General features: G+C 36.7%; 3 protein-coding genes across 3 annotated transcripts in view; 1 reads left to right on the top strand and 2 right to left on the bottom strand.

Annotated features, from left to right (window-relative positions):
- The first annotated feature begins 955 nt into the window (after positions 1-955).
- On the top strand, positions 956-4380 carry si:dkey-1k23.3 (heat shock protein 67B1). The gene is made up of 4 exons (XM_052596681.1): positions 956-1463; positions 1772-1835; positions 2084-2204; positions 3045-4380. The coding sequence occupies exons 1-4, from the start codon at positions 1079-1081 to the stop codon at positions 3588-3590; spliced, it is 1116 nt and encodes a 371-aa protein (XP_052452641.1). The 5' UTR covers positions 956-1078; the 3' UTR covers positions 3591-4380.
- Positions 4381-4420: 40 nt separating this feature from the next.
- Positions 4421-12935, bottom strand: hspb8 (heat shock protein b8). The gene is made up of 3 exons (XM_052596693.1): positions 12229-12935; positions 10289-10352; positions 4421-5523 (listed from the first exon to the last, which is right to left on the bottom strand). The coding sequence occupies exons 1-3, from the start codon at positions 12617-12619 to the stop codon at positions 5349-5351; spliced, it is 630 nt and encodes a 209-aa protein (XP_052452653.1). The 5' UTR covers positions 12620-12935; the 3' UTR covers positions 4421-5348.
- Positions 12936-13582: 647 nt separating this feature from the next.
- The window catches only part of srrm4 (serine/arginine repetitive matrix 4), a 54083-nt gene continuing 42963 nt past the window's right edge, over positions 13583-24702 (bottom strand). The window contains exons 9-14 of the mRNA XM_052598761.1: positions 20397-20535; positions 17964-18292; positions 17252-17437; positions 17044-17148; positions 16790-16918; positions 13583-15939 (exon numbers count right to left, since the gene is read on the bottom strand). Coding sequence (XP_052454721.1) covers positions 15672-15939; positions 16790-16918; positions 17044-17148; positions 17252-17437; positions 17964-18292; positions 20397-20535 — 1156 coding nt within the window. The 3' untranslated portion in view covers positions 13583-15671. The remainder of the gene's footprint in view (positions 15940-16789; positions 16919-17043; positions 17149-17251; positions 17438-17963; positions 18293-20396; positions 20536-24702) is intronic.

Consider the following 24702-nt stretch of genomic DNA (forward strand, 5'->3'; position numbering starts at 1 on the left):
GTAATAATATTTCACAATATTACACAAAGTTGCATTTAATCAAATAAATGCAGCGTTGGTGAACATAAGAGACTTCTTTCACAAACATTAATAAAATCTTACTAACCCCAAACTTTTGAAAGGCAGTTCAGATATATTCATTTATATAAAAGCGGCAGAAGTCTTACAGTGCAAACTAAGCGTAATGTTGGCTGTTTGGTCTCCAGTGGTAACAAGCCAATTTAAAAACCGGTCTGAACCTGTCCTTTCCGCAGTATTTGAACCCATGCTGGATGGATTATTAGCACAGTTGTGCATCTCAGATATTGCTCAGGCCATACTGTATAGGTTTGGAATAACAAGCATCTGTATAATTGCACATAGTGAAATAATATTCTATTATATATATATTTAATCATATTGCACACCAGGCACAGACTCCCAATGTTCAGTATATTAAATAGAACCTGAACACAACAATAAAGTGTTGAGCAAATATAATTGTGCAGTCAGCTGTACGCCTCTATAGTCGGCGGCGCTGAAATTAATAAGGGTGAGTTTTCTGCACTGGGCCCATTAAAGAAAATCCCCTGTGCACTCTTTCATTAAGGTTCCTGGAAATAAAGTTAACATGCACTTAGACACCTTCACAACCTCTATGTAGACACCTCAACACTTAAATAGTTTCTATAACACCATTAACGATCAGTTCAATAAAAAGCACTTTGCCTGTCAAAGGCTAAGCAGGACGTTGCTTGTCCGTTCTCATCAAACAGCTATTTGTTGCTTCCATTTTAGATCTATAAATATCCTTAATTAGCATCTCCCATAGAGCCCCTCCACCCGTCCAGCAGCAGATTGAAATACCTAGCCATCACTTCATTCCTACATTCTCCTCTGGTCACATCATGGTAAGTGCTTAGTAAGTGCTAAAACACAAGGACGCTATATAAACAGCGTCTGCGATGTGTGCTGGTCACATTTGGGTTTGCCCTCATTGCACAGTGGTCTCATTTTTATATAGTTAGTACTTCTTTAGTCATACTGTGGCTGGATCTTCCAAGACTTTTTCTTCCTTACACTTTTTGATTTTCTCACTATGGCGGATGCTATCCAGTCGCCATCCAGGCCTCAATATTGTCATGATGTATCTTGGAATCCCCTGAGCTACAGATGGCCTAGCGTAATCTTTAACCAACATTATGGCCTGCCTCCGTTATTGCACCCTCAAGACCTCAGCTGGATGGAAGGCATCTTCAGAAGGCTGGGGACATCATCTTGGCCCGGGTACTTGCGCACACCCATGTTCACTTCCTTTACTCAGGCCCCAGGACAGCCCATGTCTAAGGTGCAGAGGGAGATGAGTGGAGGGGTGTCAGAAGAGGTTGGTGAGATGTGCAAGTGGAAAATTAGCTTGGATGTCAATCACTTCGCTCCCTCGGAGATCACGGTCAAAATACAGGATGGATTTTTGGTAATTGCAGGTATGGATGATAAATAGGACTATTATATGGCATGCATTAAAGAGGACAGACATACGTACAGTACATACATATATATACATGCATATAAAAGACAAAATGCTGTTTACAATAGTTTTAGAAGAACAATGCAATATTTTAATATCAGCTACCAGATGCAACAATGCAATAATTTAATATCAGCTATCAAATGACACATTTATTTATTTTTGGGGAAATTTCATTTAGAATAATTTACGAAATTCATAAAATGCTCTTCTGTGAGCTAAAGTTATTCTTCTAAATTTTGTATAAACATCTTTGATCTATAGGAAAGCATGAGGAAAGACAAGATGAGCACGGCTACATTGCTAGATGTTTCACAAGAAAATACACGTAAGTGTCAACAAGTTCATTCAGAAGTTTGGGGTGGGTGAGATTTTTTGATGATGATCATCGAGGTTGTATTTATTTAATAAAAAATACAGTAAAAACAGTAATGTTGTGAAATATTCTTAGAATTTAAAAACTTTAAAATGCAATTTATGCCTGTGATGGGAAATTGTCATTACTCCAGTCTTCAGTGTCACATTATCCTTTCAATCATTCAAATATGCAGATTTTTTCTCTCACCATTTCCTTAGACTTCCAGGTGGTGTGGATGCTGAAAATCTCCAGTCGCGTCTGTCCGCAGATGGGATCCTTACAGTGGAGACACCATTACCCAGCATTCCCCTCCCTGCTGATGTCAATATCCCCATCCAGGTATTGATTAGTCAATCATACAGTCTGAACAAATTCACTTGTTGAAGCTCAAAATTAGGCACTCATTTTTCTGTGTGGCATGCATTCAATTGTTTATGTAACCATTACATTTAAGTGCTGTTTTCTGCCATTCATGGTGAAATGGCAACATTATTGTCATTATTGAAAACTTTTCTAGGAAAATCCAAGGGTAAACATTACCCATCCATCCTCCGGAACGTAATTGGTTTTGTGTAAGAGCTAGACATTGCAGGCAGAGCATCTTTCTCCCAGGAGCTGTAATTTTAGCCAGTCTATTGGCAAGAAGCTGACAGCAATTTAAGTTTGCTGGAGAAACTAGGTTGTAATACAGACATGCGAGAGTAAAAGGATTTCTCAAAACCTATTATTTCAATTATTTTGTTGTATTATATTATTGCATGAGATGTGGCCATTCAAATGAATTTGCATCACTTTATAATGTAGATATTGTTTATCTGTTGCATGTCTTTTTTTCACTTATGCCAGATTGTTAAGACATGTCGTCATTATAGGCTGCAAAAAAAAAAAAAAAAAAGATATTGGTGTATATAATTCTATAATTTTGTAAATATCTAATGCTGAATTTGAAGTCAGTTTATAAATGAATCACCAAGTAATTCCAATTACCAGGCTCATAATTGTTGTAATAACTGACAAAGAGATCAAATTTAAGCTTATTTTCCCGCAGGGGATGTATGGCCTTTCATCACAACCCAGAAAATTAATAATTTTTGTGTACACTGACCCTGGCATTTTAGGGTCTTGATGTGGCATTTAAGCTCTTGACTACATTTAAAGACTGTTTCACGTTTGCCACAGGTGGAGGAAACTGTTGGAGGAAAACAAGAAGATGCTGATGAGCCTCAAGTTGAAGCAGAAGCTAAACCGGAATCATTTGAAGGAGAACCGCCTGAACCCTCAGTCTCATCTGAGCTTCCTGAGGGTGAACAGATCACCGAACAAGACCAGCAGACTGTACCAGATGTAGATGCTTCTAGTGAACCACAACCCCAGTCCATCTCAGAATCTGCACCAGGTACCACTGAGTCTGAAAGCGAGCAGGTCGGTGAACCCGGAGAGGAGGACAAAGAAGGTGCATTTCAAGAGGCGGTTGAAGGCACCGAGCAAGATGGAGAGGAAGTCCGTGAGTCTGCATACAAGCCTCAGGCTCCAGAGATTCCAGACACCATTACCTCCGAGCAAGGAGAGCAGGCAGAGGTCACGCAGCTTCCAGAACTGGAAGGTGAAGAAGGACATGCAGACCCTGCTGTGACAGAAGATGAGCAATCAACCTTCGGGCAAACCCAGGAGGTGTTCGAGCCTCAGCAGGTGCTTCAGAAGGAAATGGATGTAGGCAAAATGTAAGCTACAAGATAACGACATCCCAGCTCTTTCCTTAGCCTCTTAATTCCCATAAATATTTTCGAATTTACTGTAACAATGCATCTTCTTAGCACTAATAAAGACCTGAGCAAGAATGTGTGAAGCTTCTTGTTGTGCTTTAAAATAACAAGAGCGATTAATCAGGAAAAGCTGAGAAATGTTCCAGTTGAAGGTGACAGACGGAGATCTGTCAGTGTGGCACTATAGTTAACTTCTTGTCATGCTTGTAGATAATTTTATATGAATCTTTTATGCTGTGAATACATTGCATCCCTTGAGTTCTAGCAAATGTTGTGTAATTCTCATCATAACTCGGATGGTTATGATGCCAGCGCCTCTTGAGCATGGTTATGATCGTGATTCATTAACCTCAAAATTAGATAACTAGAGAACGCAAATCGATTTGACGAGAAAAATCCAATGGGCAAACACATCAGTTAATCAGCAATGGAGTACCGTTTTCTTCAATATTTTCTCGTCGAGGAGATTGAAAGCGAGCCAAAGCATTCAGAATAATCTCCACACTAATCTGTCACCCAATTACCACCAAACTGTGCAGAGACAACTCCCATGGAGTCACTCCTATAAGCACACAGCCAATCTGCCAGGCCAACTCCCAGATGTGATAGAGGACAGAGGATTGTGAAACAAATGAGAGCATGATGCTTGATTTATTACTCGACAGCATCAGGTTATATAGGTGGCATAAGCAAACAGGTGTAAATTAAAGGAGAAATAACATGCTATAGCGGAAATACAGTTCATTTATTAACTTTAGAGATTTGCAGAGAGGAGTAATAAATAAAAAAGCATTCTTTCGTAAAATTCCATTTATTATAAAAATTCATAGCTTACATCCCTACACAAAAAGAAAACACAAATATAAGAAGAAGAAAAAGAAGAGGAGACCATAAACAGCCTTTGAGAAAGAGCTCCAGCATTAAGGCCCAGTTCTCAGAGAAGACCCATTGTCCATTGTAACAAATATTCAGATGATTTAACAGCACTTCCGTTTGAATTCAGAGTGAAAACAAGTTTAGGTTTATATGAGGGACAGAAAGTCCAAAACGGACTCTACACAAGTATGTGAACATAAACTTTAGTTCAGCAAGCTTGGTTTCACAAATGAAAGGGTCTAAAAATAATTTATGTGGCAACACAAGCATGCATTACATTACCAATGTTGTCCTCTATTTGAACATGATGGAGCAACAGTTTAAGAAGAATCTTAACTTAAGCTAGAAAGTTAGTTAAATGTATAGTTGAAATTAAAGTTCAGCGATTGTTTACTCACTCTTATGTTGTTCCAAATCTTTCTTCTACAGAACACAAGAAGACATTTTAAAAAAAAGACAATTTATTTGAAGGGAACTCTATCGCCCCCTTGAGGTTTGAGACTTGCCATTACAATGTTTGCCCATGCTTTCCAATCAAGATACTTGTGTAGAGTATGATTATGACCACAGAAATTCGTCCTGGTCTCATTCCATTTCGTATCTTTCACTTACCACTTGACTGGTAGCTCTATCACATTCATTTTTCTTCATTGACATAGTAATTGAAAACTACTGGCATTTGATCCAAACTTGTACCATGTAGAGTGACATTTGATTTATAGAATACTCACTAGCAGATTAATGACTTTTGGTTTAAGTAAATTTATGAAACTGATTAAACTAGATTTTGGCATTGGCTTGGAATAAATAACATGGGTGTATAAGCCCATATTCACTCCCCGGTTTAGGCTGAAGCCATGCTGGGATCCTGAGGTCTGGCCTCGGGTTCTTCCATGGGTTCTGCAGGCATTTCATTACTGTAAAGGTAATACGGAGGGGTCTGCCGAGCTTCAATGATGAGAACACCTTCCGGAGACAGCGAAGCGAAAACAGTGATAGGGTCCACATCGGATGGGATTCTGTGAAAGATGAGAGATTTAAGAAATTATGTCCATTTTTTCTGAACGCTTTTCACAGCAATTCCATAAAAGAACCAATTTGGGTTCCCCAAAGAACCTTTCAGTAAATAGTTCTTTAAAAAACTAGTTTTACTTAGGGTGAAGAACATTTTAATAATAGAAATAAACTTTTTGCACTATAAACAACCTTTGTGCATTGAAAAGATTCCATGGATGTTAATGTTTCTTTATGGAACCATCAATGACAATACACATATATCTCTTTGACACAGATGGAAACAGATTCTGATTTAGTCCTTGGTAAAATTTGGTTGTACATATCTGATAGCTATAATATCTAAATTAGGGCTGTAGCTATTGAATATTTTAGTAATCGAGTATTCTACCAAAAATTCCATCGATTAATTGGATAAAATGTGTTTTTGCTTAATTAAAGTGCAATATTTTAATTTTTTAAATGCATAGAATGCAATGCATACATTAAAATTATTACCCAGTGACAATAAAGTTGACATGAATTAAGTGGCGGGGTTGGCGCAGTGGATAAGACACATGCCCTTGGTGTGAGAGGCCCGGATTTGAATCCACTGTGAGGCACCATCTTGCTCCCTAAGAAAGACACTTAACCCCTAGTTGCTCCAGAGGCGTGCGACCTCTGACATATATAGCAATTGTAAGTCGCTTTGGATAAAAGCGTCAGCAAAGTAAATAAATGTAAATGTAAGTGCCATTCAGTTGGAGTTTCAAAATAAAGTATTTTCTGAGATGCACATAAAACATTAATTTAATTTATCTTTTAATTATTGAAAATTAAGCAAATGTAACTTTTTGGTAAACTAAGGGGATTTACTATTAAAAATAAAACATGGAGCAAATATTGTGTGATTAAACCTTAAAAAAATAAGGTTAGATATTTTTTAGTAGTAGGCTATGTACATTCTGCTGAATGATAGTAATACATATCTGGCAAATACTTTAAACTAAACCGGACTTCTATTTTAACGGGTTGACGTACCTTTACAGCTCTGTGTATGTGATGTGACGCTAGCTTTACTCAAATCAAACGGTCAAATGCTTATGGAGTGACTCTCAGAGCAGTTCTGTAGATGTTGTTCATGTGTTCTCGTCTTATTTAGTGAGACAGCAGACGCTGAAATCACCGCGAATGTCACGCGCACTTCAGTGTGTGTGATAAAGGAAGTCGCGCTTCTGCTCCATTCATTAACAGAGACACGCAGAACATGCAGGATTCATATTTACAGATATTAGTCCATATCATGATTTGATGTAAGTGCAATGACCTATTTTTGATTAATTCATTCAAAATTTCGCAATTTCCGTGCCATTCCGCGTTAAACTGTAAATTTTGTTTTTATGACTGGATTCCACGACTACCTCTGCATTTTTTGCATCGCGGAAATCATAGGGCCCTAGTTGTGGTATGCCAGCTTTATTTAGCAATGAACACACGCAACAACATTCTCTTTATGTTTGCCGTGCCCTCAAATCAAAACACTGTTGACTCCTTGCAGTATGCGATTTCAGACGCAGCGCTTGTGTCTCCTGCCACTTTGTGGGTGACGTAAACGCGTTGTGTCACATTTTAAAAAATCATTGCGAAAGAACCTGACGTGAGATTTGAAATAAATTAAAAGAGGCTTCGAGGCAGAGGAATTTGCCTCGATAATTTTTTTTAATCGAATTACTCGAGGAATCGTTTTAGCCCTAATCTAAATAAATACCTTACTTTTCAACTTTTTTTGTCCAACAAAGTAAAACAAAGAGACAAAGCTTTGAATCAAATATTACAATAAGACGTTGACAAAGGTCAGTTTAATTTTAACAACTACACGGTATTGCCTGAACATAACCCAGACTAATTGAGTTCAAACTCAAGTCTAAAGTTGATATTAACACAGAATTGTGAAAGTTTCTCAGACTAATCCTTGTGTACTCAGTATATTCTCATTTTGGTTTCATTTTAAACAAACTTAATTTTCTGTGTGGCAGCTTGTGGCTAGAAGATAATTCCCAGTGCATTTCGTGGTTTTCATTTAAATGTTCTGCCTGCCATCACTTGCAATGAGAGAAAGAGAGAGAAAGAGAGAGAAAGTGAGCGAGTCCTGCTCCAGGTGCTGAGCTCAGAAATAGAGTCTGTTGCCAATTATTACAAATCGCCTCCTGATGCAAAGTTTATCACCAGAAATTTCCATCTACACACTAGTCTAATCATCCAGCAGGCAGACTGACTGCAGCTATTTTAATGAGACGAGTTCTTACTGTCTGTTTGAATTGTGATGCCTTTAAGGCTGGATTACCATAAATTCATATCTGCTCTACAGAGAAAAGGTGGAACTTGTTTTGAACATGAATTGATGGTGATATCATACAAAGCCGCTTCCTACTGCAAAATTCGAGAGGTGAAGGAACTTTTAGGGATGTTTTAGAGATCCGAGAGGCAAATGCAGCAGTACTTAACAAAGTATATGAAATAAATAATTTCCACTGTCAGCAATTTATTACTAAATGGGCTACAAAAAGCATCATGCTAACCTTCCTTGTAATGCTTTGCATAGCCAGAAACTCCTCACATAATACAAAATGAACCCCTCGAGTGAGTCACATTCACCATTTTTTATAGAGTTTGACTTATAATACAACAAAATTATTATAGAATTGACAAGATTCTAAACTAATGATGAGATGCTCTACTCTAATAATAAATATATATATATATATATATATATATACAGAACACACAAAAACCTGATACTTTCCAATTAGATTGAATAGTTTTTTTTATCTTTTCAACAATGTAATATTAAATATGTTTATAATATATTATTATTGTCAAAATGTTTGCAAGATTTTTTTCCCCAAAAAACAAAGAAACATCAACAAATACATGCCCACTGAATATAACATGCTGTTCAACAGTTTGAAATCTGTATGATTTCTTTAAAATATTTGTGAAAAGAATTTTATGAGCAACTGATTTAATGAAATACAGGAATATTGTGAAATATTATTACAATTAAAAATAACTTAAGAAATAAATAAATTTTAAATAAATGATTCTAATAAAATTATATTTTTATGCTACTATATTTTTAAATGTCATTTATTCCAGTGATGATAAAGCTAATTTTTCAGCAGTTATTACTCCAACCTTCTATATCACATGATCCATCAGAAATCATTCTAATATGAAGATCTGGTGCTTAGAAAAATGTATTCTTAATTTTGTTGAAAGCAAATAGCTGCCTAAACCATAATTAAAATATAATTTTTTTGTAAAATGATGTATTTGACTGAAACCTTTGATTAATTTAAAGCTGGTGGTGGTTGAGGAAAGACCCCCCCCCCCCCCCCAACATGATTGTAAAGCTCTTTGGGTGTACAACAGTACACAATAAAGTGCTATATAAATCCACCATTCATTCATTCATTCAATGCATCCTTACTGAATAAAAGTATTAAAAACTGACCCTCAATTTTCACAAAGTACATCGTACAAAACTACATTTAATACTACCTCATTTCAGTCTAATGCTGTTTGGACAGAGGGTTCAGGACAGAGCTACTTTACTGTTTTGTTGTTGTGTTTTAATCTCTGTCAGAGTGAGAGGACTCAACAGAGACAGACAGAGAGACACTGACAGAGAGAGAGAGAGAGAGAGAGTCCCTGAGCTTTGCAAGTCATCATGTCCAAATAAGGCTGGAAGGTTCCACACTTGTTGCCAAGCTTCTGTGGAGTTTATATAAACCTTATCATGTAGCTGACTTTAGCGGTCTGACGCTATTCAATTAGCACAGCAATGCTACAGCCTTCCTGCGCTGTGCAGCTCGGCTACTGAAGGGCAAATGACAATACTGAAAGAAGAAAAGCTCAGTTGAATTGAGAATAGACAATTTTACCCAGTATTTATGCGTGACCTATATCTTCCACAAGGGTATTGTGTTCTTAGCTTAGCTGTTAGAATCAGTTGTGAGTCTCTATCATTTCCCATCAACAAAAGTTTGGGGTCAGTAAGATTGTTGGTTATTTTTATATGTTATGTCTTCTATGCACACCGACGAGTCTGCATTTATGTGATTTTAAAATAAAGCGAAAATAGTAATATTCTGAAGTATTATTATAACATATAATTCAAATATATGTTAAAGTGTTATTTATCCCTGTGATGCAAAGCTGAATGTTTTAGCATCATTACTCCAGTCTTCAATGCCACATGATGCTTGAGAAATCATTCTAATATGCTAATTTTCTTTAAAAAAAAAACATTTTACCCTTATTATCAGTGTAGCTTAGTATTTTTCAAACTTTTGAATAGATAGTGTAATCTCTTGTGTTAAAATACTAAAATAATGCTGAATTCGTTCAATAATTAATTTAGTTTTCTTTCTGAGAGGCTCTTTCTTCATCTCTGTCAGAGAAACAGCATGGTGACGAAAAAAAAAATCAAATCACTGTGTCGCTTAATTACTGCAGACATCAGAGCCACATGATATGTTTTCTGAGTCTAACAAGAGTTTTCTCTTTTCTATTTGATCTCTTGACTTTGATTCTTTTCCTCTGCCTCAACCATCCAATTTGACTCTGAAGAGCGAGAAGAAAGCTGAGAAGTTGGGGTGGGTGGAGGAGTGGGAATGCTTCGTGTTGCTTTAAAAACCCTGAGTGACATTCCTCGGGAAGTTGCTTTATCATTCTAGAAGGTTCCAAATCAGAAGCCCCAGAAACTTTTGATACAATCATCAGACTTACTGAATTTTCTTCGTGAAGTTTTTGGTAACAATTCCACCCTCGTCTTGCTTTTCCTCATGCTTCCCTGGTGAAAAGACATAAAGGCAGTTGTTAATGCAGAGATCGATGCCTTCTAGCGAGATGATCGATACGACCATACAACACTTATGACATTCTGCAGTTATCAGCTTTTAAATAAGAGGTGTAGAGAATTGCTTTTGAAAAAGATGTCGCTTTAAATACAACATCAATATATACGGGTATCTTGAAGTCAATTCAAGCACTGGTTGCTCACAAAAAGCTATAATGTTTGGCTTGACACTGACATTAAATTAGACCTGAACAGGTTTATAGTCTCAGACTTTCTTTCCATATAAGGCTTTTTGTTGAAGAGCCTTCACATTTTACAGTCATTGTAAAGGCAACAGTATATTTTGTGCTATTTCAAATCGAGAAGGCCTGTTTAAAAGCCTCTTGACCTCATTCTCTGCAGCTGTTTGTCACTAAATGCCAGCCATGCCATACTGCGTCTTTCTGTGGCTTACATATCTACAATTACTTACTCTTTAGGGAACACTATGAGCACAAACACATTTGACTGATTATTCTCCTGTCATTAGGCTCATAATCTGCAGCTGATATAATTCTTGCAAATAGTTTAAAATGTATATAAATGAAAGGATATTTTAAGAGCAGTTCATCCATAGAAATCAATATTTATATGGGAACTTATTTCTGTCACAGAATAAAAATATACTAATGCTAATTGTACTTTTTTCTTTCTTTAAATTGCGAGTTTATTTATCAAAATTGCAATTTATGTATTCATAATTGCGAATTCATGCAAAATCTGTAAAAAAAAAAAAATTTTTAAATATAAAAATTCAGAATTACTGGTTTATAACTTGCAATTACAATTTTGACAATAAATTCTGAATTATGGGATATAAACTCAAATGTGACATAAAAGTTGCAAATTACCTTTTTTGTTTCCATACATTTCCATACTGACATATTGTGCACTATATAACAAAGATGTTCAGATGTGGCAGTGTCATTTGTTTGATAATGCCTTTCCTCAGGACAAAGTTAATGTTTTGCTGATTTTCAAGGTGTTCCAAAAATGATCACCAGAATCTGGGGACTGTGTAAAGGTCTTTGGTAAATCAGAGCATAGAGTAGTTCACTTTGATATCTCTGTGTGACACTTTTAAAATTAGGTTATGTGACGTTTCCACACTCCTCCCTCTGTGACTGAGTGACCCAGCTGGCATACCAGCACACTGTTTCCAAAAATCCCAACCCGCCAGGCCTTTGCTCCGTCCTGAACTCTGAACTTCTGTCCTGCCGTCACGGTCAACAAATATAAAGTATTTCTGGAGCACACAGCAACTGTACTTTGCCCTTTTCACTTTATAAATTTTACTAAAGGACTTTGGTCATTAAAGAGAGAGAAAAAAATGCAAAGGAAGTAGTGCAGTGTGGGACCTCTCTATTTGAGGTCTAATTCAGTGTGTTTATGTGAGTGATCCTCAAGGGATCTCAGCAGGTGGCTGATTACAAGAGATTTGCTGGTAATGTGCAAGTCATGCAAAAGGCCTTCCATTCTCAAACCACAGAGAGACAGCAGCAGAGGGGTATGAAATAATAATATGGGGCCCAAAGGGCATTATTGAAAATCTGGTGTCATTTTTTTCTTGTTAGGCTATATATATATATATATATATATATATATATATATATATATATATATATATATATATATATATATATATATATATATATATATATATATATATATATATATATCCATGTTGAAACTCGCTAGAACAACATGTAATTATATATATATAATTCCATGTTATTCGATAATTTATTAATATGGTCTATAATTTAATGTAATATAAATTGTGTTACCAACAATTACTCGTCCTTCTCAAAGTTCATATGTGTTTTCTCACCTGACACCTCTACAAAACCGTCTTTAGTTTTGACATTAAGCTCCTCAGGTTTGAAGCTGTGCACGTTCACGCACACTTTCCATGGTTCGTCTGGGTTGGTCGGGGGCGCGCTGGATCGGCGCGGGCTCTCGCTGTACCTGGAACTGAAGCCTTGCGGCGAGCCCATGCTCGTCCGCGGGAAGCCCGTGCGCAACGAGCCCGTCCACGGCGCGTCCATGCGGGCGCTCATTCGAGGCCGTGCCCAGCCGGGCCAGTCCATAGATAATTCGTCGTGAAAAGGTGGCATTCCAAAGTCGTCGTCCATAAATCGAGATGATAGCGACTGTTCCAGGAACGGATCCCGCGGAATCCTCTGTCGGTTGCCCATAGTGTAGTAATCCCCTTCTGCCATGGTGAAACTTGGTGGGAAAAAAAATTAATTTATGTAACTTTTCTTGTTTAAAATGTCGCGTTCCTGTCAGAAGTACGAAACTAAGTTATTAAAACAGCGCAAAACTAATTCCGTTTCAAAAACTTGCCGCAATTAAGTCTCCAGGCGCGTGATTACGCACCTAAGTTTACTCGTACCACTGTGCTCATGTAGGAGTTCTAGAAGTTTACTGACGATTTAAGTGCTCTTTCCATTGGTTTATATGTGATTTACCGGTCTACAAATTCCAGAAAGTGCTCGGCGACACACGACAGCTGACTGAAGACCCTCCCTATCCAAGTTTAGACCCCGGGCTGTGACTGGCTCAACCGGACAGCGACTGGTCCAATCTCACCCTCCCCCACATGACTCATTCACTTCATAATAGAAAACTACTCACTCCTCAAGGCCGGAGAGGAGTCACACACACATATGAAGAACACTAATAATGTTCTAAACACGAGATGTGACGAAACACAACAGAGGCACGCGGTTTCTGCATTTCCTTCTTTAGACGAGTCCTTGCATACGTCACGAAAGAGAAATTTGAAAGATGAGCAAGAAAAACTTACACCCAGTTATATTTTAAGATGTCTCCTATCTGTTGAAAAGTGTACAGTGACTTATTTACAGTGTACTTATTTCCTATTTAATGCTGTTCAGTTGCTTTGTTACAATCTATATTATTAAAAGCACTAGGCCTATAAATAAAGCTGACTTGACTTGACCCAAAAATCCTCACTTTAAATGTAATTTGATTTCGTTAGACAACAAAATATCCAGCCAATGAACTGACATTTTTTACAGCACTTTTCATACAGAAATGAATAATATGAATATTATAAAACCGAATCACACACACACACACACACCCACACACACACCCAAACACAAAGACAATGAATAAAGCGAGTGCAATTTTAAATAAGCAAAAGAGTGGGTGAATTAATTAGATTGATAATTTATTTAGAACGCTTTGCAGATCATACCATATTCAGACCACAGAGAACTAGGCAGTAATTTACTTTAGCAAGGGATACATTGATATTCTTGTGCACATAGACAACATTGTATATACATTGTAAAATAGGGGAAAATTGGGAATGTTCTTGACATAATCTTCCAGCCTGGTGCCCTGGATTGAGATTTTTACCTTTGCACTAAAACAAAGACACACTTGCTTTATATCTCTACCATTCATTCTGTGCAAAAATAAATTATTACAGGATATTGCAATATTTATTATTATTATTTTTTTATTTACAGAAACCAATGGCATACTGTAGAATGTTTTCACTTGGATTTTGTAAAATAGGTTGGATTCATGGCAACATTTCAGCATGTTGTCTTTTTTTTTTTAGAAGGAATGCAAATTATGTAAATTAGAAAGTCAGCCTTGTAAAGAGTCAATACCACTACTCCATCTCAATAAATAAAGCCCATGCCTAATATTGTCATACTAAACATTTGCATATTTACACAACAGATTTACATAATCATTTACTAAACTCATTTATGGTTGAGATTAGATAAAACATTTGTGACACACATAAAGCCCCCCCCCCCTCAACTTATCTGTACAAGTGTCAAATTCACAACAGTCAGACAGCTAATAATATACAGTGCATAGAGATCACCATGCCTTCGTTTAACAAGCATTCAAATAGACTTTATGACACAGAAACAAAGAAACTGCCATCATCTGTCGCGATGAAGGTGATGATTTTTACACGCCATTTCATCAAGCTGTATCGCACTCCAAATATATATCTTTGATCCTTTACAAAAAAATCCTTGATCTAGACACTCTGACTGATTTCTTATGACAACCATCTTCATTTCTCCAAGTCTGTAATAGTTTTTCTGCTGTTGCACTGATGTGCAACCAATAAATATGCTTTATAAAATATTCATATTTATAAATATCATCGTCATTTACAATATGTGAAGTGTGTGATTACATAATTCAAGAGATTTAAATAATAAATATCTGTACCTCACTATTTGCAGACCCAAAAGAAATGAGTTAAAAATACAAAAAACTAGGCATTAAAATATTAAATAATTTTACACAGCTCAAGGGTAATGCATTTAAAAATGACAAAAACAACAACAACAACAACAATAATAATAATAATAATAATAATTAAGTATAGCAGTGCTTTGAATCTTGGAAACATCACAACAGGGAAAATGTACCTTTTCTTTGTTCTCTCAGATGCATCCTTGAATCCAGTGGATACAAATATTTAAATGAATATGTACTTTAACATATTTGGTAACAGTACGGACAGCTGGACCCGCAAAATGGTTCCATACCTGTATCTTGATCGTCCACCACCATCATCATCATCTCCATCACGGGGCAATGACATTTGAATTGTTTTCCAGTTCAATAGAAGATAAATAAAGCTGGCATTTGGGCTGATGGGGTGTGCATTTGCCAGTGGGGCCGATTCGGATGGCACATTTTTCAAAAGTGAAGGTGTGTGCAACACAGAAGCGGCTGCTCTCAGTAAAAGCTGTTATGGAAGCAATAAATCTTTCTCCTCAAGCACTTTTGACATATCCTATAAAAAAGAAAACACTACAAAAATACAATAGATTCATACATGGGCTTTTACAGTTGAGCTTATGAGTGTCTCGTGAGTGACTCTGCACTTTTTATCTACTATGGTTGTTTTGATAAATGTCTAACAATATCCTCACACCTATGAGAAAAACAAGGTATAGCAGAACTCACTGATTGCAGCACACATATTAGAACCTCCGGTCCGGTCCTTCCTACTACAGCAGGCTTTGTGTTTGATAGACAAGTCTTCATTTGAGCAGGATGGATGAAAGCACACAGTTTAGTACACAACAATATGGAAAGCTTCAGTTTTATCTGACACTGAACAGATGATCCTGTCACTGGCTAGTGTTCCACATCTAAGCACAGCATGTTCTCAGTGTTGCTCCATTTCACTTCCAGTTACAGTAAGATGCGGTCCTGGGATTGCGCAGTAGCTCTGGCATCTGGTTCATCCGTAAATTAGCGACGGGCTCTGCTATAGCTCACCATTGAGTCATAGCTTCTGCTCCGACTGCGTCTGCATCTGCTATATTTCGAGTTCCACGATGAGCTGCGACTGTAGCTCCTGTATGAAGAATAAGTGTGACTGCGACTCCGGCTGCGACTCCGTGAACGACTGCGAGTTCGACTGCGACTGAGAGAAAACAGGCGCCAGGGCAGGAGGCTGGAGGATCGGCTGCTGACGGAGGGACTGGGACGGTGGTAGGGTATCGGCCTCTTTCTGGCACTGTGCAAGACAGGAAGGCATGTGGAAAGAGAACACAAAGAATGGCATATTAATAAATCATTTTAAATTGAAAAAAATAAAATAAAAAAATAATAATAATAATAATAATAAAATAACAAAATTACTTGTCCATTTGTATAAACATACAGTACCACTCAAAAGTGTGGGGTCGGTAAGATAAAAAAAAAGAAAGAATGTTTTTGAAAGCAATATCTTATGGCTGCATTTATTTGATCAATAATATATAATGATATAACGGTTCAAAAAAGTTTGGGGTTAAGAAGAAATTAATACATATAAAAGTGTATACAGCACAGCAAGGATGCATTATATTGATCAAAAGAGACAGTAAAGACAATTATGCAAAATATTTCAAATAAATGCTGTTCTTTTGTACGGAGCTGCACATGACCTTCAAGAAAATGTACTCGATGTACTAAAACATGCTCACGATTACTATTTTCTTCCCTCAATTTGCTAAATCGTGTGCAATATTTATTCATTTGTTCTCTCGATTTATAAATATTGTACATGATTTAGCAAATCGAGGGAATGAAATAGTAAATTGTGCGTACTATTTAGCCTACTTTTTTTCCTGCATGCCATGTGCAGGGCTCCGTACTTTTGAATCCTACTAAAATACTTAGAGCTTATTTTAAAAACAAATCATTGTTTAAATCCATTCCTCAGCTTTCTACAGATTTGTCTCTACAATCAACGTAGAAAGGTGAAGAAAATCTATCTTGGTTTACTGATCTCCAAAGAAAGATCAGCAGAGCACTTCCCTTATGTGATTCATACAGTAGGTTGTTAGCTTGTGGTATAACACTGTAGTTCTGTAGGAACAGACCTTGTTATTCTACGGGCTTCAAGGTGACTGGGGGAATCTCTTCTTCTCTTTCTCATTGGGGAACAAGGTCTTCTCCTGCTGTGCTTTTTGCTCCTGCAGGAACTGCAGTCCCTTTTACGCTCTCGAAATCTTTTCATCCACACATAAGAGATGCCAGAATGTATGTGTTTAATAACAGATTTCATTAATGTTGCAGTCATTGTCAAACAATTATTTTAGATAAAATTACACATCTTGTTTCAGCTGAAATTCACCTGTCTGGTGTGCACCGTGAGTTATTTAGAGTGTGGTAACTGCTCACACTAGACAAACTGTCTCTTTGTGAATCCAGGGAGTAACTGGATGAACGGGAATGTGATCTGTAAATGAGCCGAGGGAGATGATACAAGTCAGATACAAAAATACAAGTTATAATCGTATAGAGTTGTGGTTTCTATAATAAATAGCAGCTACGTGACCCACCTTCTCCCTGAAGACAGGGATCGGCTTCTGGAATAGCGCCTCGAGTATCTGCTTTGGTATGATATGCTTCTGCTGCGGGACCTCATTCGATCCTGATATCTATGAGAAGACGGACTTCGATTCCTGTCAGTGATGAGACCCAGAGGCTGTGTCTTCTCCAAATCAGAATACCTGCCCGTTTTTTCACTGCAATGATAAGAGGGAAGTTATTTTAGACCTTTACTTTAATACTTCAAAATATAATAGGAGATCTGTATAGTTGCACAGAGAGACTGCATTTTGTACCTGGGTTAGTATTGTTAACTAAAACTAAATCTACAAATGTTAACTGAAATTAAATATAAAATGGAAAATTATTTCAGCCAGTTGCCAAGTATAATAATAATAATAATAATAATAATAATAATAATAATAATAATAATAATAATAATAATAATAATAAAATCCACGTTTGGCTTGATTTTGTTTTATGTTATTAAGTTATTAAGTGACTCATCAGTGGTTAATCAGTTGTCAAGAGTGAAATGGAAGCTTAACCTACACCAAAAATTAAGATAATGTTAATGGACTTGTCATGGTCTAATGTAATGTTAAACTGTGATGTATTTGATGAATACCATATATTATTTTTACTTACACTTATTCTAACTGTAATATAATCAATTCAGACAAATGTAAATTTGATGTAAAGTACATTCAAAAAAAGCCTCACCTTTTGAGCTTGTTGAAGACAGAGCTGTGTAGGGTATTTTCTTTGACCACGGGTTTACTCAGAGAGTCATAGCTGGTTAGGGAATTGCCTGAATCTGAGGCATTATCCCCATGGGCTAACCTAAGCTTCTCAGGAGGTGTCAGATCCTGACACAAGAACTTTCCTTTTCCAGTAACCTTTGATTTTGTGATGCCTGTTTTACTTGAAAGCGGAGAGGACGTGTCATTTCCTGAATCGTAATCTGCATGTCCTTTGCCCTTATTGGATATTGAGTCCTGGACAATCACCATTTTGTTTAAACCCTCAACCCCAGAACATGATGGTGAGACCTGCAAGCAGACAAAGCAAAGTTGTTGTTTTTCTAAAGAAAAACAAGGCCACATAAAAATATCTGCTACCTGCATGATGCAGTTTGAGTACTCTTTTAAAGGCAAAAATGTCCCTACAGAGTATTTTGGGACAGAAACTAAAAGATTTAAAAAACGCCATGCAAATCTGTCACATGCAAGAAATTTGTAAAGGAGAAGAACAAAGCAAGAACTCTTACAAAAGAAATTAATGAAATAGAGTCTGAAGAGAGAAAATAAACAATGAACAAATGCTAATGAAAGAGGCAAATTAAAAAAAACATCCAGATCAAAAAAAAGAGAAAAAAAGAACCTTCATGAATAAACTGCCAGCTACTTTTATGTTTGAAGAAAGAGAGAGTAAAAGGAAATAGAAATCCCCAATTTGAAAGTATTTTTCCTTTAAAGAACACTGAACAGACATCACAGAATGGGCTTAAGTAAAACAAATATTATAATTAATATGAAAAGGGTTGCAGACAAAAGAAATATCTCCATCACTCTAACTAGGTAAATCCTTGAGAAAAATAAAAAGAACATGTTTCTGCCTTAGTCCCCTGTCGGAAGAGATTTTACAGTCCACCAGCGGCCTACAGTAAGTCCCTGAATCTGCGGATAGCATCGACTTACCAATCAAGACTTCCTCCTTAAGTAGGTAAGGTGTAAGAAAAAAGGAAGAGCGGGTGACATAAGTGCATCATTAGAGTTGTAAAGTGCAAGAAAAAGACAATAACCCTCTCTTCTTTAAATCCAACTCCACTCTGCCACATAGCGGCAAGAGTCTTTTTCGTTACCTTTATTGTGCACCTGTAGGTCTTAAATTAGTTATTTTATATTGTGGGACTGATGGAATAAATTTAAATAGACTCTATACCCTTCATGGAAAATGGAAAGAAGCAGCTAAACTTCAGTAAAATTCTAGTTTGCTACAGTTGCACGAAAACCAATCAAACTGGCTCACAACTGTTGGAGAGCCCGGTGGTTATTTGTAATGATCTCGCTGTGAAGTGAGACAAAAACAATTATGGGCAGGTTATGTACAGATTTTATTCTCTAGGGCATCAGCTTTTTGCAGGCTTCAGTATATGAAACAAACCACAACAGAGCAAAACATGCTTTACTTAAACAGAAAGAGGCCATTGCTAACCAACCGTGCAATAAAATGTATCTAAAAGAAAAAACAAATAATATTTTTTTTTTTATTCAAAAGAAAGACAAAAAAAACAACAACAACCACCAAGAGAGAGAGACATCTATAGCATCTATAGTTTTAGAACTTTCCGAAATCAAATAAAAAATGTGTGGAAAGAATATTTTCTTCACACACTAGACAATCTTTAAATATGCTAAAAATATTAGCAATGATTACAAGACTAAAGAATGTAATTAGTGTAACTTTAATGATTATGTCAGGAAAAGTGATTTATCTGCCATGCATTCAAATGATCACCAAAGGCTTCAAATCCATTATACAAAAGTCTATTTAAAACTTTCTGAAAGTAATGTTCAAAAATCCATGATGCAGCATATAGGTTTATGTTAATTATTAACATTAAATTATTAAATTATGATATTATATGACTACTCTTTAGGACCACGTTCTTAAGTGATGGTGAACTTTTATATATTGAATGATGTGTGCTATTTCTGGTTGGAGTGGATGTATTTAGAGTGTGGCAGTAGGTTACATGTCACTTTTAACAAGTGTAATTACTGAGAGCGGAAAACACTCCAAAAGCACTCTCATTAAAAAGTTAATTAACTTAAATTTAAATTGTGTGTCAAGCATGTGTGCAATATGTAAATCTCATGATGGTTAAAAATTCCAACCACAAAAATAACCTCACTCAAAGGCAGTACTACAATGGTGATTATTGATCCCATTAAAAATGAAATGGCAATTTAATATTATCCAGTTTTTATATTAGCTACTTTTAAATGCATTAGTTAACAGACAAGCAAAAACAACATAGCTTTTGGTCTCGACGCCTATTAAGCAAAAAGAAGTGATTGGTTTCACAAGGGCCTTAAAATGACCAAGAGTTTGGCACTGTAAGCACATCAAGTAGCCATAAGAAACACTTACGGTGCTTTCAGAAAAGTGGCAGCAGCACTTAGGGGAGATTTTACTGGTCAGCTTGATTGCCGACCTGCATGCATTGACTCCATGGACAGCTGATGAATGGCCACTGTCTTGGAAACCAGATTTTTCACAATCTTCAGATCTACATAATTAAAAAAGCACATAAAATCATTGTTAACACTCCTTCAGGAGGAATTAAAATATTCATATTCACATTATATATACACTCACTGGCCACTTTATTAGGTACACCTTGCTAGTACTGGGTTGGACTCCCTTTTGCCTTCAGAACTGCCTTAATTCTTCGTGGCATAGACTCAACAAGGATTTGGAAACTTCCCTTATGAAACAAAAATATATTGCAGTATATTTTAAAATATCATGTTATATATTAGGCATATATTCTTATATATATTCCCCAGAGATTTTGGTCCATATTGACATGATAGCATCACGCAGTTGCTACAGATTTGTCGGCTGCACATCCCTAATGCGAATCTCCCATTCCACCACAACCCAAAGGTGCTCTATTGGATTGAGATCTGGTGACTGTGGAGGCCATTCACGTAAAGTCAGAGACAATTTATAAGAGACATGCCACTTCCTCAATCCTAAATACAAATATATAAGAAAAACCCATAACGGCAAAGATGGCGGTTGTATGCACATGTCCCGCCCCTCCCGCTGGAAAGCCAATCATCTGCTTTTAACAGTCAAGCCGGGCAACATTTAAGCATATCGTCTGGTTCCACTGACGCATGCGCAAAGTTGAGGTTTTGCGACAGCGGAGACGATTTGCGACAGCGAGTTGTGGTGTGTGCAAGATCAGATGGAATCCACATAGAAGAGTAAAAAAATAATAATAATTCAAAATATTGTACTGTACACTGATAAAACAAATGACATTGAGCATTTGTTTAAGTGCTTGGCACAACACCAGCATTCTGGACAGAGACATAAATGAAGTTAGTGTCGTGAACCCTTGCACATGCGTAGTCAAAAAAAAGCTTTTCCACAGCTGGATTTGTAATTCAAGAATGGAGAATGCAACTTAAAGCTGGGACTGTGGACGATATCCTTTTTCTGCACATTAACCTTAAGGGAAATTAAAGGCATAGTTTGTGAACGACAGGCTCAGGTTATATATATATATATAAATATATATATATATATATATATATAAATATATATATATATATATATATATATATATATATATATATATATATATATATATATATATATATATATATATATATATATATATATATATATATATAATTTTTTCTATTCACATGTAGTTATCAGGCTCCATAGTCTATTTAGCTGCCGATGGTAGGCTACTTGAATGGCGCAAAAACAAAGCACACTTTCGTTTCATTAGCACATTAATGACACTGTTGTGATGTTGAAAGAGGTGCAAGATAAAAAAAATAAAGCACTTTAATTGGAATGATTTCAGAGTGTGCGATTTATCGAGGGCGCGGATCGGGTAACGGGCCAAATATTAACGGGTCTAGGCAGGTGCGGATTTAATTTTTATATTATCACAGGTGACAGGTCAGATCTGGTGCTGAACTTTGTGGGTACAGGCGGGCACGGGTGTCCAAAAATGGACCCGTGCAGGACTGGCACCAACAACCATTCCACGTTCAAAGACACTTAAATCCCCTTTCTTCCCATTCTCGGTTGGAACTTCAGCAAGTTGTCTTCACCACATCTACATGCCTAAATGCATTGAGTTGCTGCCATGTGATTGGCTGATTAGCAATTTGTGTTACCAAGCAATTAAACAGGTGTACCTGATATGACAGCATGTGAGTGTACATAGCACTGTAAGAAGAACCATTTTAATTTATCAAGATAATGCTCACAGCACCTTTACTTTACAACAGTAGCAAAAAAAAAAAAAAACAAACAAAAAAAAAAAAATTCATAATGTAGAACAGTAAATGTATAATAGGTATAGTAGTTAAGGTATAATAGTCAATTTTCCATTTCTAGATTTATAGGCAGTGAGGAGGAAAGGTTAATCTTCCACAAGTTAACATATGGAAAATGATACTGTCACTGGGAGAAGCATCAAGGAAAGTGGCAAAAAGTGTAAAATGAAGAACTTTGTCAAAATAAATTATTGAACAAAAGCTTTTGCATCTACTGATATTATATTTCTTCTGAAATAGTAATTGAAGAGATCCAGCTAATTTCCATTTACTTAAACAACTGGGAACATGCAGACTTTTATTTCATTGTCTTCCATGATCGTCTAATTACTCTGATCTGCACAGGCTTGAGTTGGAATAAAATGGTTTCCTATGAAAGGACATGACAATTATATCAGCTCAGGACATGGATGATCAGTAATGGGTCTTTGTGAAGTGAATGAGGATTCACTGGAATTGGAACTGATGGCCATTGTTCCTGTTGTATGGCATGAGTGAGTGGGCTGTCTGTGCCTTTTCAACTCAAGAAACCATGTAAAGCTTCACTGTGCTCTCTTTCTATAATGATTTCGTCCTTTGAATATCCCTGTAAAATTCCAAATAAAGGAGAGATCAGTTAGGGATTTAAAAGCAATCATCTCCAGCTTAAGATTATTCAATTTGAGTTTTTCTACTTTCCCGAAAAAGGCAGAAATTGTAAGCTGAATGAATGAGAGCAGCTTTTTCATGAAAGACTGATGAAGTAATCAGAGTGGTGACACCTGGGAGAGCATTTGGAGCTAATTTAATACATGAAAAACTGTGTCTGTGATTACTCTGAGGCATTAATCTAATTCAAAATGTATTTTTAAAAAATACTAATTTGAACCAGTACAAAATGGTCTTATTTTACATCTCATTAACTATACTCATTTGTGCAATAAGGAAGCATGCACTCCAATGTCCTAACTTGTTTAAGCATTTGTCATAATCTCTGTACATGGTCAATCAGCAGGATTGACATTGATACGCTCTGCAGGCAATCTTCACTGATTCTTACTATCAAAGAAAACCTGAAACTTTATTTCATCGCTATTCCTTACAGTGCTACACCTCTACAGTACATCAACCTCATCACCCTACAACCTACTCCAAAGAGATGAAACTGGGGCAAGATCTCAAATATAATTCCCTTTCCCATTTCCATTGATCTACACACCAAATGTTGGACATCAGATGTGAGAGGCAGATAAAAGAGTTTCCTCTGTGTCACCTCTACCTTTATCAGTCATCACCACAGTGGCACTGGGTGCTCACAGATAAGAGAAAAACCTGACTGGCCAGCATGAAGCCATGAATTTCTTTGACCTCCAACATTCTCCAAAAAAAAAAAAAAAAAAAAAAAGAAGAACTTTTAGAATAAGAATGTTTTCATACATATGTTGTAATACGAATATACCACAACCAAAAACCATGGATTAATAGCAATGTTCAAGCAGCCTTGTCAGCATGGACATCTGTTTTAAATACAGAAAACGCTGACTATCGCAAACTAGCAAGTTATAATTTCAGGAACTCCATCAAAGCAGCAAAAAGACAATATAAAAACAAAGTTGAAGAACAATTCAACACCAACAATGCAAGAAGCATGTAACGGGGCATCTATAACATATCAGACTTTAAAGGGAATAAACCAGCTACTGTGAACATTGCAGACTCTCTACCGGATGAGCTTAATAACTTTTTTGCTCATTTCAAGGCTCACAATAACTCCTGCGGCTGCTGCAGAAGAGGTGAGTGCACTCTCCGTCTCTGTTGTGAATGTAACCCAATTCTTCAGACAGGGGAATATGCGCAAGGCTGCGGGTCCTGATAGCATCCCAGGCTCATGTGCTCCGAGCATGCACAATCCAACTGGCCGATGTTTTCACAAATATTTTCAACCTCTCCCTCTCTCTGTCTGTGGTGCCCTCATCTTACAAAAAATCAACAATTGTGCCCATCCCATAGAAAAATAAAATCACATGCTTGAACGACTGTAGGCCTGTTGCTCTTACACCCATCTTCAGCAAGTTTTTTGAGAGAATTCATCTGCTCTGTGCTGCCTGCCTCACTGGATGCGCTACAATTGTCATATTGTAGCAACCGTTCTACAGATGATGCTATTGCTTTCACCCTACATACTGCACTCTCCCACCTGGAAAATTAGAATAACTATGTGAGAATGCTGTTTGTGGACTACAGCTCAGCATTTAACACCATAGTGCCTGCCACATTGTTGCGAAACTCCAGACTCTGGGACTAAACAGATCTCTGTGCAGATGGATCCTGGTCTTCCTGACAGGCAGAAGTCAGGTGGTCAGAATGAGCAACAATAATCCCCTCTG

The sequence above is a fragment of the Carassius gibelio genome, chromosome A5 (genome assembly GCF_023724105.1).
Source record: "Carassius gibelio isolate Cgi1373 ecotype wild population from Czech Republic chromosome A5, carGib1.2-hapl.c, whole genome shotgun sequence".
Classification (NCBI taxonomy): domain Eukaryota; kingdom Metazoa; phylum Chordata; class Actinopteri; order Cypriniformes; family Cyprinidae; genus Carassius; species Carassius gibelio.

Bases quoted from the DNA above. Each gene is read 5' to 3' on its own strand.
- hspb8 (XM_052596693.1), bottom strand. From the start codon at position 12,619: ATGGCAGAAGGGGATTACTACACTATGGGCAACCGACAGAGGATTCCG. The intron at 10,353-12,228 runs GTGAGAAAACAC...TCTTTTCACCAG, and splicing joins CGGTTTTGTAGAGGTGTCAG to GGAAGCATGAGGAAAAGCAA. The intron at 5,524-10,288 runs GTAAGTCTGATG...CATCTTTCACAG, and splicing joins AACTTCACGAAGAAAATTCA to AATCCCATCCGATGTGGACC.
- si:dkey-1k23.3 (XM_052596681.1), top strand. From the start codon at position 1,079: ATGGCGGATGCTATCCAGTCGCCATCCAGGCCTCAATATTGTCATGAT. The intron at 1,836-2,083 runs GTAAGTGTCAAC...CCATTTCCTTAG, and splicing joins TGTTTCACAAGAAAATACAC to ACTTCCAGGTGGTGTGGATG. The intron at 2,205-3,044 runs GTATTGATTAGT...CGTTTGCCACAG, and splicing joins ATGTCAATATCCCCATCCAG to GTGGAGGAAACTGTTGGAGG.